Source organism: Danaus plexippus (assembly GCF_018135715.1).
Source record: "Danaus plexippus chromosome 13 unlocalized genomic scaffold, MEX_DaPlex mxdp_15, whole genome shotgun sequence".
Classification (NCBI taxonomy): Eukaryota; Metazoa; Arthropoda; class Insecta; order Lepidoptera; family Nymphalidae; genus Danaus; species Danaus plexippus.
The window spans coordinates 3,771,937-3,783,414 of NW_026869849.1; the positions used below are offsets into that span (position 1 = coordinate 3,771,937).

General features: G+C 30.3%; 1 protein-coding gene across 2 annotated transcripts; it reads right to left on the reverse strand.

Moving 5' to 3' along the window:
• Window positions 1–3,991: 3,991 nt before the first annotated feature.
• On the reverse strand, window positions 3,992–11,180 carry LOC116770380 (uncharacterized). 2 transcript variants are annotated; one of them, XM_061527812.1, is made up of 6 exons: window positions 11,027–11,180; window positions 6,360–6,406; window positions 5,101–6,204; window positions 4,939–5,015; window positions 4,699–4,866; window positions 3,992–4,048 (listed from the first exon to the last, which is right to left on the reverse strand). In XM_061527812.1, the coding sequence occupies exons 2-6, from the start codon at window positions 6,379–6,381 to the stop codon at window positions 4,004–4,006; spliced, it is 1,416 nt and encodes a 471-aa protein (XP_061383796.1). In that variant the 5' UTR covers window positions 6,382–6,406; window positions 11,027–11,180; the 3' UTR covers window positions 3,992–4,003. The 2 variants fall into 2 exon arrangements, with proteins under 2 accessions (XP_061383796.1, XP_061383797.1); XM_061527813.1 differs by lacking the exon at window positions 11,027–11,180 and adding an exon at window positions 8,090–8,124.
• Window positions 11,181–11,478: the final 298 nt, after the last annotated feature.

Consider the following 11,478-nt stretch of genomic DNA (forward strand, 5'->3'; position numbering starts at 1 on the left):
ATTATAAGATTGAAATCGCCAACCCGTCTTGACGAAGCGTGGTGATTAATCTCTAACCTTTTCAATGTGAGAATAGGCCTTTGCTCATCAGTGGGCTCCTATAGGCTGATGATGATGATGATTTTATTTATAACAAAATAAAAACGATACAAAAATATATGTATGTCGCTTAGGTCTACGAATTTTTGTTGTCCAAGTTACGTTAGCTACAGAAGGAAAGCCAAAAGAAAACTAAAGATTACTTTAAACTAAGTTTTTTTTAAATAAATTTTACTATGTAACTTAATGTACGATCTACTCGATGTAAGCTTGTACCTACATAGTCCATTGAAATGTTACATTTTTTAGGCCTAACCTTGCGTTTTTTAGAGGACGCAATTTTATTTTTTTGATGTGTAGAGGGGGTCAGTGTAAAGCTAAAACCAAGTTTGTGGGGTCGCCACCCTTGTCCCACGGCCGCCATCTTGAAAATAGGGGTTGAAACGGTTTTTATGATATATCTCTTAAACTATTTGTTTGATAAAAAAAAATTGTTAACATTTTTTGTTGCAAATTAAATTCTCTACAACTTTGGTCCTGTAACTTTTTATCGTAAAACTATAAATAAATAAGTTATAAGCGAAAATCTTCAGAAATTCGAGAAAAAAATTTATATTTTTCGATATAACTTTTTTTTTTATCATTTTACGAAAAAATAATATCAGACCTTTTTTGTAGATCGTTTTTTGGGGAACAACTTTTATTTGCATCATTTTTTCATTAAGTTAATAGCTAAGGTTTTACAGCGCTCCGAAGTGAGTACTATTGTTTAGTACTCTTAACTATACCTATATTATATGTGTGTACTAATAATATGTCATCAGTTTTTTTTTTTTTATTTTTGTTACTATAACTTTTTTAATTACAAATTTAGCAATATTATTAATAATTAATTATTGACTCTTTCTCACTCCATAACAGGATTTAACAATTATTGATTTTTAAAATAATTTTAAATCTGATGGCCGTTACCGGGAATACTGTTCAGGTAGAAAATTCCCAAGTGACCATGAGGGAACAAAAGAACAGCTGCCTGCTATTGTTATTATTATTCCTAACCTCTGTTGTTGTAAGAATAGCTAATAACATTGTGTTGAAGTTGTCGTTTAACCTATATCTTTTAGTTGTGCTACATATTTCTCCACGTGCGGATGTATTTTATTCTGTTTTTAATTGTGAATACGATTTCGAGTGATTTTAGATACGATTTAAACTTCAGTGATAACTATATTTTTTTTATTAGCATTTAGACTTTTTAAGCGTGCTTTTTCTATTATCCCATCATGAGTGATTGTTTTATTTGTAAAAAACCTTTAGGTGAAAATAAAATAAAAACTGTGAAGGCAAAAGGCTTATAACTTTTTTATTTATAGTTTTACGATAAAAAGTTACAGGACCAAAGTTGTAGAGAATTTAATTTGCAACAAAAAATGTTAACAAATTTTTTTATCAAATAAATAGTTTAAGAGATATATCATAAAAACCGTTTCAACCCCTATTTTCAAGATGGCGGCCGTGGGACAAGGGTGGCGACCCCACAAACTTGGTTTTAGCTTTACACTGACCCCCCCTACACATCAAAAAAATAAAATTGCGTCCTCTAAAAAACGCAACCCCAAATGTAACTTTTCAATGGACTAACAATGTTTGATGTTGGTATAATTATACAATTCTTAAGTCTCACTTAACATTTCTGATCTATGGGCATCATACTTTGGTTTATGTTTTACACAATTGAAAAAGAAGAACCTCATTCCTGGGTGTCAATTTATTATACTTAAATAAATTATGGTTATTTCTTAGCGATGATTTACACTTGAGAAATAGAAGCTACGTTCCCGAGTGTCAAATTACCATTCTTAAATAAGTTAACGTTGTTTTTGATATTTCTATAGAAACGTATTTATATAACTTCCAAGTGTTTTAGTTTATTTTGGTAAGGAAAATAAGGTAGGTAAGTCGAACTAGGAGGTGCTACTGTGGCAGGCAAGCATAAACCCGAGACGCAGACTGTCATGCTTTTCGCATTTCATTTAAATTGTTGTTTACGATTCATTTGCTTGGCTGATGATATCATCTTCCGGCGTTCCATTTACTTGTTTTTTAATTGTAGACCTTAACTTTTTGCATATAACGCTTATATTTATTTAAATAATATTCGTCACCATATCAAAGCTGTAGTGACCTTATCGCTCTGTATTTAAAAGCGGACAGTAATTTCATAGAAAGCTATAATTTATGCAAATGTATGTTATTGAATTCGACAATAATCTTTATATATATTTTATTTACAGTTACAAGTGTACTTATGAAATTGATTACGGTTAGAAAAACATGATTTGTTTGTTAAAAAAAATAATTAATAACTACTAAGCACGTTAGACTTATTCGAGAACTTAAAATTTTCGCTGCTAATTGTAGGCTGCTCTTTATAGACGACAATATGCGATCCTAATGTCTTTATTCTAACGTTAGCGGAGTTCAATAAAATAGTTAGTTTCTACCATTGATCCTGTTTATATTGTGAAATAACAAATGTGTTGTGTTTTAAATCTCTTTGCCACTATCTCTAATTATAAGGACTAGACTTCTTTACAGTTTTATAATTCTTCACGCAAAATTCTTTTTGTGTGTGCTCGCGTACTTGTGTTTTGTAGAAACGCCTCTTAAAGGGATCGTTCGATTTCGATGAGATATTTTTAATTTAAAAGTAGTATTCTCTTCATTACTATATTCCTTTGTTATTGGTTTATAAGAGTCTCACCGCTTTTTTGAATTATGAATGTAATTTTTAGATTAAGAGCTTTACGCGTGTGAGTAGATTCGTTAAATGATAATTAATGCGTATGAAATTTTGTTGCAATGAATGAAATTGTTAAATCTTACTAAAAGAATTTTAAAGGTGGTAACAGCGCCTAGCTGTGGTCAAGTAGCTGCAGGTCGAAAATGGGCTCGACCGGGGAAGTACTACACAAAACGATATATAATGTATACTAAGAAACTATCCCTTGCAGATGACTGCTAAGATGTTGAGTATTACCGTCCATGTAGTTCATCTAGTTGTCCTAATTAGGTATTTTATTTCCAATGGTTTGTGAGAAATAAAATCAAAATTAAGATTTGAATTAGTTATGTCGATATGGTACATGATAATATTTGTAGTCGTCTATAGAAATTTATCTACACTTGACATGTCAATTGACATGGAAATAGACCAATATATCTATTAAATGAGCTTTGATCTTGTTGTATCTATTGACCATAGAAAATGAACAGTTATAACCATAACCACAAGCAGAGAGATAAGATTTTCTCAATCTATTAAATATGTATTTGAATGTAAAATGTATACCACTTATTAAACGTTTAAACTGGCAATTTAATCATTATTTAAATCAGAGACGAAACCTCTTAGCATTCAATGGATTCACCGTGCGGGTGCCGGGTCCATCGCGTTGCAGGCAGAGGAGCTTAACAGTGCCTGGGACTTGCGATCCAAAGTGTGATTTAAGGGGCCCCTAACTAACGCGCGTTAAACGCTCTCCTCCACTGTCCAAGCTCCTCTCCCTACCTAACCAAATTTGAAAAGAAACTAGGGCTGTCTTCAAAGTACATTCCAAGAATGAATTGATGTGAGTTCTGGACAGGCCCAAGTCTTTTAGTACGTTATAGAGATTTTGCCGTTATACCTGTCGCTCACACTTCTACCGCGTATAAATCCACGACGAACTTATTTCGAGTGAGTTCGTTAGTGAGCTCGTAATATTTGTTGACCTTGACGGTATGGTCTTTGGGGAGCTGGTTTCCCAAGGAACCGTAAGCTATATCATCACAACGCGCTTTAAAATTCTTTATTATTGATATCATAAACGTAAATTGTTACCAAGATTTAAACAACGAAATCTTTGAAGTAACAAAATTTTTTTGGACGATGTAAAGAAAACAGAGGAAATTTCTATTTTAATCATTTATTTTTACAGACCATCTGGTGCAAACTCCAATCCAGTTCCTGTAACAAAAAATAACATTATTTATTAAACTACTTTCTAGGATTTTGTGTGAAAAAAAAAAATAATTTATGTGTAGTCTTCGAAATAGCTTGCAGTGATAATGTCAAAACGGTTGTGCACATGTTATCCTGATTTCATTTCATCTAGCCAATAGATTATGTATATCTAACTATATTCTAAAAAAAACGGTTTTGTATTTAAATATTTTTTTGTGACACAGTTTTCATATACGGATCATTACTCAAAACAAACAAATGCTGTCGTTATTTGCCAAAGTCCAAGGGCTACATCAGCATGGCCCCACTTGACACAACTTATACGTGTGTTAACTGACGTGGCTATTGCCGTTTGGTGAACTACAGTAGTTGCGTAAAACTTTGAGTAATTGCAGAATAAGCAAGAATATAAATGATATTTGGTCAGTCAATTTGATCCATAGCCATATTGGCTTTGGCAGCTCTGCCGACTGCTTTCACTTTATTCCTACTGTGCGACCGGCTGTAACGCGACATGTGACAAATGGCCGAAGAAACTTTGCGGTGCACATTCAAAACAACAATCATTGTACATATATTGGTTATAAGAAGCTTGTAAAAAATATTAACTTTATAGAATTAGCGATAGGTTAGGCTTGATTGGGAAAATTTACCTGGCAATAAGGAGAACAGTAATATTTTTGGTAACAACCTATACACATTTTGTTAGTTACGCTTTGGCAGACTACACAATTGCCGCTCTGTATGTTAACGGCGTTTGGGTTTGTTGACGTTACATGAGATATAATTGGGATAACCTCTTCAGGATTTAATATAGGATTCTGAAAAAAAAAAACCATTTTAATTGATTTAAGATATCTAATTAGAAGTTTTATATGTAATTGATGCTTTACCAATTCATTGTCTGGAGAATTTATGTACGGTGGACTAGCAAATCCACTGTCTCTTGATATAGATGACCTTAATGGATCTGAAAGTTTAAAATTATTTAAAAATGGCCATAAAGTTTTTAAAACACTTGCACATCAGCTAAAGATTTTAAAAATGATTTCTACCTTTAGACGTTTGAATGATATCTGTATTGTATTCTTCTATGTTATGGCTATTGTTTGGTTTTATCCTCTTTGATGGTGGCGTTCCGTAGTTACAGTTTTCTTGAGATACATAATTTAAAACTTTTGTTTGTCGTGTATTTTGATAATTTACAATACCCAGTGCCGTTGGCTCTGTATTATATTGTCTATCATTATTTATTGCACTGATTGTTGAGGCAGTATTTGGATATAAATTATTTCCTTGGGTCCGTTGGAATGTTTGAAATTTAGATGGATTTGTTGGTTGTTGTAAATTATTTTTTTGTGACTTATTCGAATAGTTTACTGTGGAGCTTATATTTAATCGCTGGATATTTTCGTTCGGATTAACAGTACGTTTACGTAGACGTGAAGTAATTGATGGACTAAAGGCTTCAGCCGTACTACTAGAGAGGCCAAATCTTTTATTTATGTAATTTTTTTTACTGTTGGTCCAACTTAATAAATCTCGTATAAGTATATAAATTCTCTCATAGGCAATTTCTTTCCATGAATACATATCAGCGATTTGTATTATTCTTTCCACAAAGCTGCTTAAAAAATAGTCGTCTTTCTCATAAGGTAGGAGCAATGCAAGTGTAGTGCTGTATGACAAATTGAAAAAATGATGTTTGAACATTAAGTATTCGGATTTTAATGTCTCGTAATCAGGTCTTTGTTTGTTAACACTGAGGATATTGTGGTAATGGAATTTTGAAATATGAATTAAATTTTCTATAACCGGATTTAAAAGATGCCATGGGAAATCTGACGATTTTACTTCGCCTTTTCCTCTTAATGCATTTTTGTCTAGTGACGACGAGTTATTCTTTGTTGTATTCAGATCTTTAAAACCATTTTTTGTTGGAAGGTTTTTATTATTAGTTCTTTTATATCTTGTTATCTGCCTTTCTTTAGCTGTCGATTGGTTTAATTTGTTGCCAACATCAGTCGTTGGGATTCTTGATGTTTGTGAAGCTTTTTGACTATATGATATAAATGTATTTGGACTGTTATCTTCTTCTATGACTAACGTGACTTGTATTGGTGAATCAAAATTAAATTTCTCCATCAGTTTTTGGCTTTCTAAAAACATATACATATCTTTTTAAATAATTTCTTGTAAGTAATTTTATTAAAAACAGATTTTGTTTTCCAGAACTGTGAATCCAACATGTTTAGAAATAATAAGGAATATTTTAAATTAGCAAAATAACAAGTAAATTTAGTTAGCTTCTTACCATTAAAATTACTTTCGTCCATTTTGTTTTTTTTTTTTATTTAATTGCTGAAATAAAAACAAATATATTTTTAATATATATTATTAATTTTAGTAAATTATATAAGTGGGATATTAATTTTTTTTTTAATTATTTAAGCCTTAAAACAAAATTTGATTCCAAAGCCATCAAGTCCCTAAGTAATTAACGTTTCACATATCAACTTAATTTGAAACATTAAATACTATATAACTTAAACACAATTGGCGCACAACAAGTTTTTACTAGTACTAGTATTAAGCGAGAGGACTGAGACTGTAATATGGAAATTTTGAAAGATTTTGATTGATTGAAACTATTTTTATTTTTGTTAAACTTACTCATACAGATAATACTACTTAAATTACATTTCAGTATTATTCTTATTATATATACGGGTATATGTGTATATGTATGTCTGCATATATGTACATATAATGATATAACCAGTGTAGTTGTAAAAGTGAGGATATTGACATAAGTTAATTAGGGTGGAGTTTTATAGATGGTTGTAAATTATAAGATTAATGTAAACAAACTTTATGTGGAAGTATGATGCAGTCTCTCCTTTTTACTTAGGTCTCAAGGTTCGATGGCGACTTTCCTAAACGAACCCACTCGAGTGGTTTATGTTTTGGTTCTTAAATGTAGTAAATTGAAACGTGTTTAATTTTGACTTGTTTTTTTAAATAGTTACCCAACACGACTCCGATTATCCGATACCACACTTGTATACTTCTTAGTGTGTGATAAATCTTGTTAGTTTCAAAATTAATAGAACCTAAAGTGCAAAAATTATAGGTACTGGACACAAATTTATACAAAATATGGACAAAAAAATTCACTGTCTCTAGATTATAGAGCATAAAAAGTGTTAATTTTAAATCCTTTTAAATGTGAAGTTTGACCATACAAGGAGTAGAAATGGAATTAAAAAATTTGTATGAAAGTTAGTAACTTTGATTAAAGCAATCTTTCCACCCAAACATTGAGGCGTTCAAGGCCATTGTACAACTTCCAAAAGATAGTTTGTAAACAAAAGTTTGTATATATATGATCTTCAAAGTTGCAGACGCTCTATCACATTTCAATGTACAAGATTTATAAGGATGAGGGACTTGTTAATTTCTACTACGGAGATTTTTAGGAACTTTCGTTAATTTCCGTGTACTGTTATATATTCTATTAATAATAAATTTAAAATTATTAACACAATCATTAATTATTTTATTCAATTTGTTCTTAACCTTCTGCCTAGTCTAGGGATAGCCAAAAAATTAATAAATAGAAAAACGACTCAGTTTGTAAGTTTGCAGCAGATGCTGTGATTAGGTAAAACCATAAACATAGAAATTATAAATGATGTGTAACTATAGTAATTATTAAAGTTTACATTATTATTACGTTTTTGGCAAGCGTTACGCATGTATGTTTAGTTTTGTATCGAAGGTCAGTAACGAAATACGTAGTGGAGTCATTGGCCAGACGAAATTTTTAAACTGGATGGCCTTGAACATTCTTCGTCAGATATGCAAATAAATATAGTTTGTTTTTACTAAATTACTATTTTGGTTGTTTATTCATGAGTGATACATTTATAATAATTTTTCCACGGTACGAATTCAGTATTATCTTCAAACAATGTCCGTTTGTAAGGCAAATCGATAATTATATAACTAGATCCAGAAAATATAAAAAAAAATATTACTTACGTTTAAACCGCTTGTTTTACATCTTATTGAAAGATGTCAAGAGTTCACTGTGATATATTAAATAGTTGATTGATTATATTACTTCTTTTTTGTAAAAGTTTGTTTTAAAAACAACAAAAAGAGTTTTTATATTGTATCTTTTTATTTAAATGTTTGTGTTATCAAATTAATACAAACGATTTTAGCGTTTAATCACAGTTTACTGACAAATAAAATACAGTAAATGAAAATTAGAGATAATAAAAATTTGCTAACATCAGTAGAACATGTTTATGTTTTTATTTATTTACAAGGCAGAAATAAACAAAATATATGGGAATAATTTAAATGTTTAAATGAAGTTTATAAATATAAGTTTATGTTTTTAATATGAAAAGGTTTTTAATTGAAAGAACATCGCCGGGGAAACACGGTTGCATGTATGTATAAAGTGTCATGTAACGAGTGAAGTTGCTAACTTTGCGCTAGCGTCACCTTGCCGTGGGATCCAGAACGTTCTTATGCTGCATTAGGAATATTATACCACTTTTACACAAACATCAAAGCAATCGTTTACATTATTATTACCTTTTTTATTAAGATTCAAAGAAGAATTATGGAAGTTACCATGTGTTTTGTATAAACCAATATTATTATAGTTTGATAAAAGAAGTTTATAAAAATAATAGATAATTTATTTAAAGACTAATAAAATTATAGGTTAGAAGAAGATTTTTAGTTTGATTTAAAGTTGTATGTTAAACATGAATATATTGTTTGTTTTCTAAAATTATTTTTCGATTTATCATTAATTAGAATATGAATATTTGTCACATCACTATTAGCTACGCACAACACGCGTCGCATTGTCCCGTTTCATTGAGTTATCCTTGACTTCTAAAATATAAATTCTGATAGATGTTTGAACTTGTTGAAGCGTCGCCTCGCTATGTTTGTCCGCATTTGTATATTATATTAATTTGGTCAGAGCTTACAATTTACTTTTGATAAAAACAATATAGATTAAAGAAAATATAATTATAAAAGATATAAAAAGACACTTGAGCTTTATAGATGACAATAAAATTCAAATATAGATATGTAATTGAAGATATCAACAGTCTGCAAATAACGGACGTAAATAAATTGGCGCCGAAATAATCGTAAATCAGAAGCTTATTGTAAGGAAAAGAAACTAGCCGCAGTCTAGAACGTGATAAAAATAATCGAGTGGTAAAATAATAATAATAAGACTGATTGTCTCAAAGCGTTAAGTCTTAAAGTCAGTTAATTGTAGTTGCTCATTAATAGTTCTCATACGAATGTAATTTCATTATAAAGTTTTGTTTGTGAATATAAATTGCGAAACATGGAAATGCCGTATTTACGCTCCTTTGACGACCACCCACCTACCCGACGATGAATTTTAGGTTATGGCTATTGAGTTCGAATAAATAACCTCGATGTGTGGGGGATAAAGTAGAGTTTATTAAAAATATATCAAAAAGGTAGTATATAAAATATTATAATTAAAAGTTATTATTGAAGCGAAGCAGGTCACTATTATAATTATGTTACTGTATAAGTATGAACAGAATGAATCCTTATTTTGACCAGGCATGAACTAACATTTCGTTAGAAACTTTACAAGCACTGAATGATATATTTCATCACATTTTTATTGTATTACCTATTGTGCCGTGGTACTTTGAAAAGAGGTAAAGCTAAACAATAATTCTATGCTCTTGTTCCAATAATCATAACAGCGAGTGAGAGAGACGGATATAAGTTTGAAAGTTCACTTACAGTCTTACGTCGTGTTGTATATTATATTAATTTACCCACTTCTAGGCCTCTTTGCAAAATATAATATATGCTAAAGTAATTTTAAAAAAGTTGAATTAAAGAGGTTGGTTTCAATTGAAACACTATTATCTAGTTTTTAAAATGATATAACATTGGAGTAACTTCGTCCACAAGATTGAAATTTGTACAATGACTTTGTGTTATTTTTAAGTGCAAAATTTTAATACAAAATTTGGAACTAAAGAAAATATAATTTTTATTAAATATTATTTCTCTCGACGTAATTCTTTGCTAGGTTTTATTATTTCGAATTTATTTATTAAATATTTTTACTATTTCATCTGTCTGTGTATTAGACACGCTGCTGTCAATGAAGCAAATATTAATTTCAACCGACTTCAAAAAAGGAGTAGGTTATCAATTCGTCTATGTATCTTTTTTCAATGCAAAAAAAGTTTTGTTCTAGCATTATTTTTATCTTTTGCTTTTATTTTCTAAAATACAAATAGAGGTAATAAAATATAAGTCTTTTAAAAGAAAACGGATTTGGGCTTTTGAAGAGTATTCTTGTAATAAACACTTACACACAGACGTCCGTGTCGTTGTCTGGCAGTTTTTAAGGTTATAAAATAACTGTAAGTGGTAGTTCAGATAATTTTGTTTGGAAATTAAAATACAAAGTGTTATTTTTCCATTACAGATTAAGCGGATGACAAATTGAATGGATAGCAACAACATTTTTTGATAACGTAATATGTATCACATAGTAACGATTTTATTTACGTAGCCGGTAAAATGTTAACACTTAACTACATTTCCGTAATACTCGTTTATAACTTTATCTTGACAAAATATAATAAATTCAAACTGCCACCACGTTCGTATTAGAAACAAAAGTTTCCCGATGCCGCTTCAAAATATATAAATCATTGCTATTTGATATTAAAAACTTCGAAACAATAACGAACGCTAAGGTGTGAATTGTAAGTTTTGGATAAGCAATGCCTTTAAAGAATCTACGTTTTAGCAAGTCTTTGTAGTTTTCCTAGAATAATTGACTGGCTGTGGCAGATGCATGAACATAACTTTGAATTGGATATTGAATAAAAGATCGTAAACAATAAATAAAAGATCAGTGACAACCCGACTTACCTTAATAATATATTTTTAATTATTAATAGCACTACACACTTCTTATATTATAAAACTATAAACTTTATTTTCGTTTCATTATAATAACAACACAAAAACATTGAAATCGCTTAACATCCGTCACACTTGAAGGCTAAAGAGCTACTGAGGTCTGAGGATTGACCGGGTATAGTAAGCATGGGCTATTCAGTACTCATTGCATTGTGATTGGTTGTTTTTAAATCTTATGTGAATTATTATTAGAGTTCGCAAGCCTGGACCTCAGCTTGACATTATGAGTCATCATTGACGGCGGCGCGGCGCTATGGTAATTTATACGTCTCACTTCATAGCTGATTCCAGGATCGATGTTGATTTATTAATTTTTGATGTGAAATTTATTATGCAACTTCCAAAAAGGTTGCGTTAAACGTTTTAAAATTTAAACTGAGGGAAAGATTAAGAAATATACA

Excerpts from the sequence above, each read along its gene's own strand:
- LOC116770380 (XM_061527812.1), bottom strand. The coding sequence starts at position 6,381 with ATGGACGAAAGTAATTTTAATG. Across the intron at positions 4,867-4,938 it reads ATTCTCCAGACAATGAATTG|AATCCTATATTAAATCCTGA; the intron begins GTAAAGCATCAA and ends TTTTTTTTTCAG. Across the intron at positions 4,049-4,698 it reads ACTGTTCTCCTTATTGCCAG|GAACTGGATTGGAGTTTGCA; the intron begins GTAAATTTTCCC and ends TTTTTGTTACAG.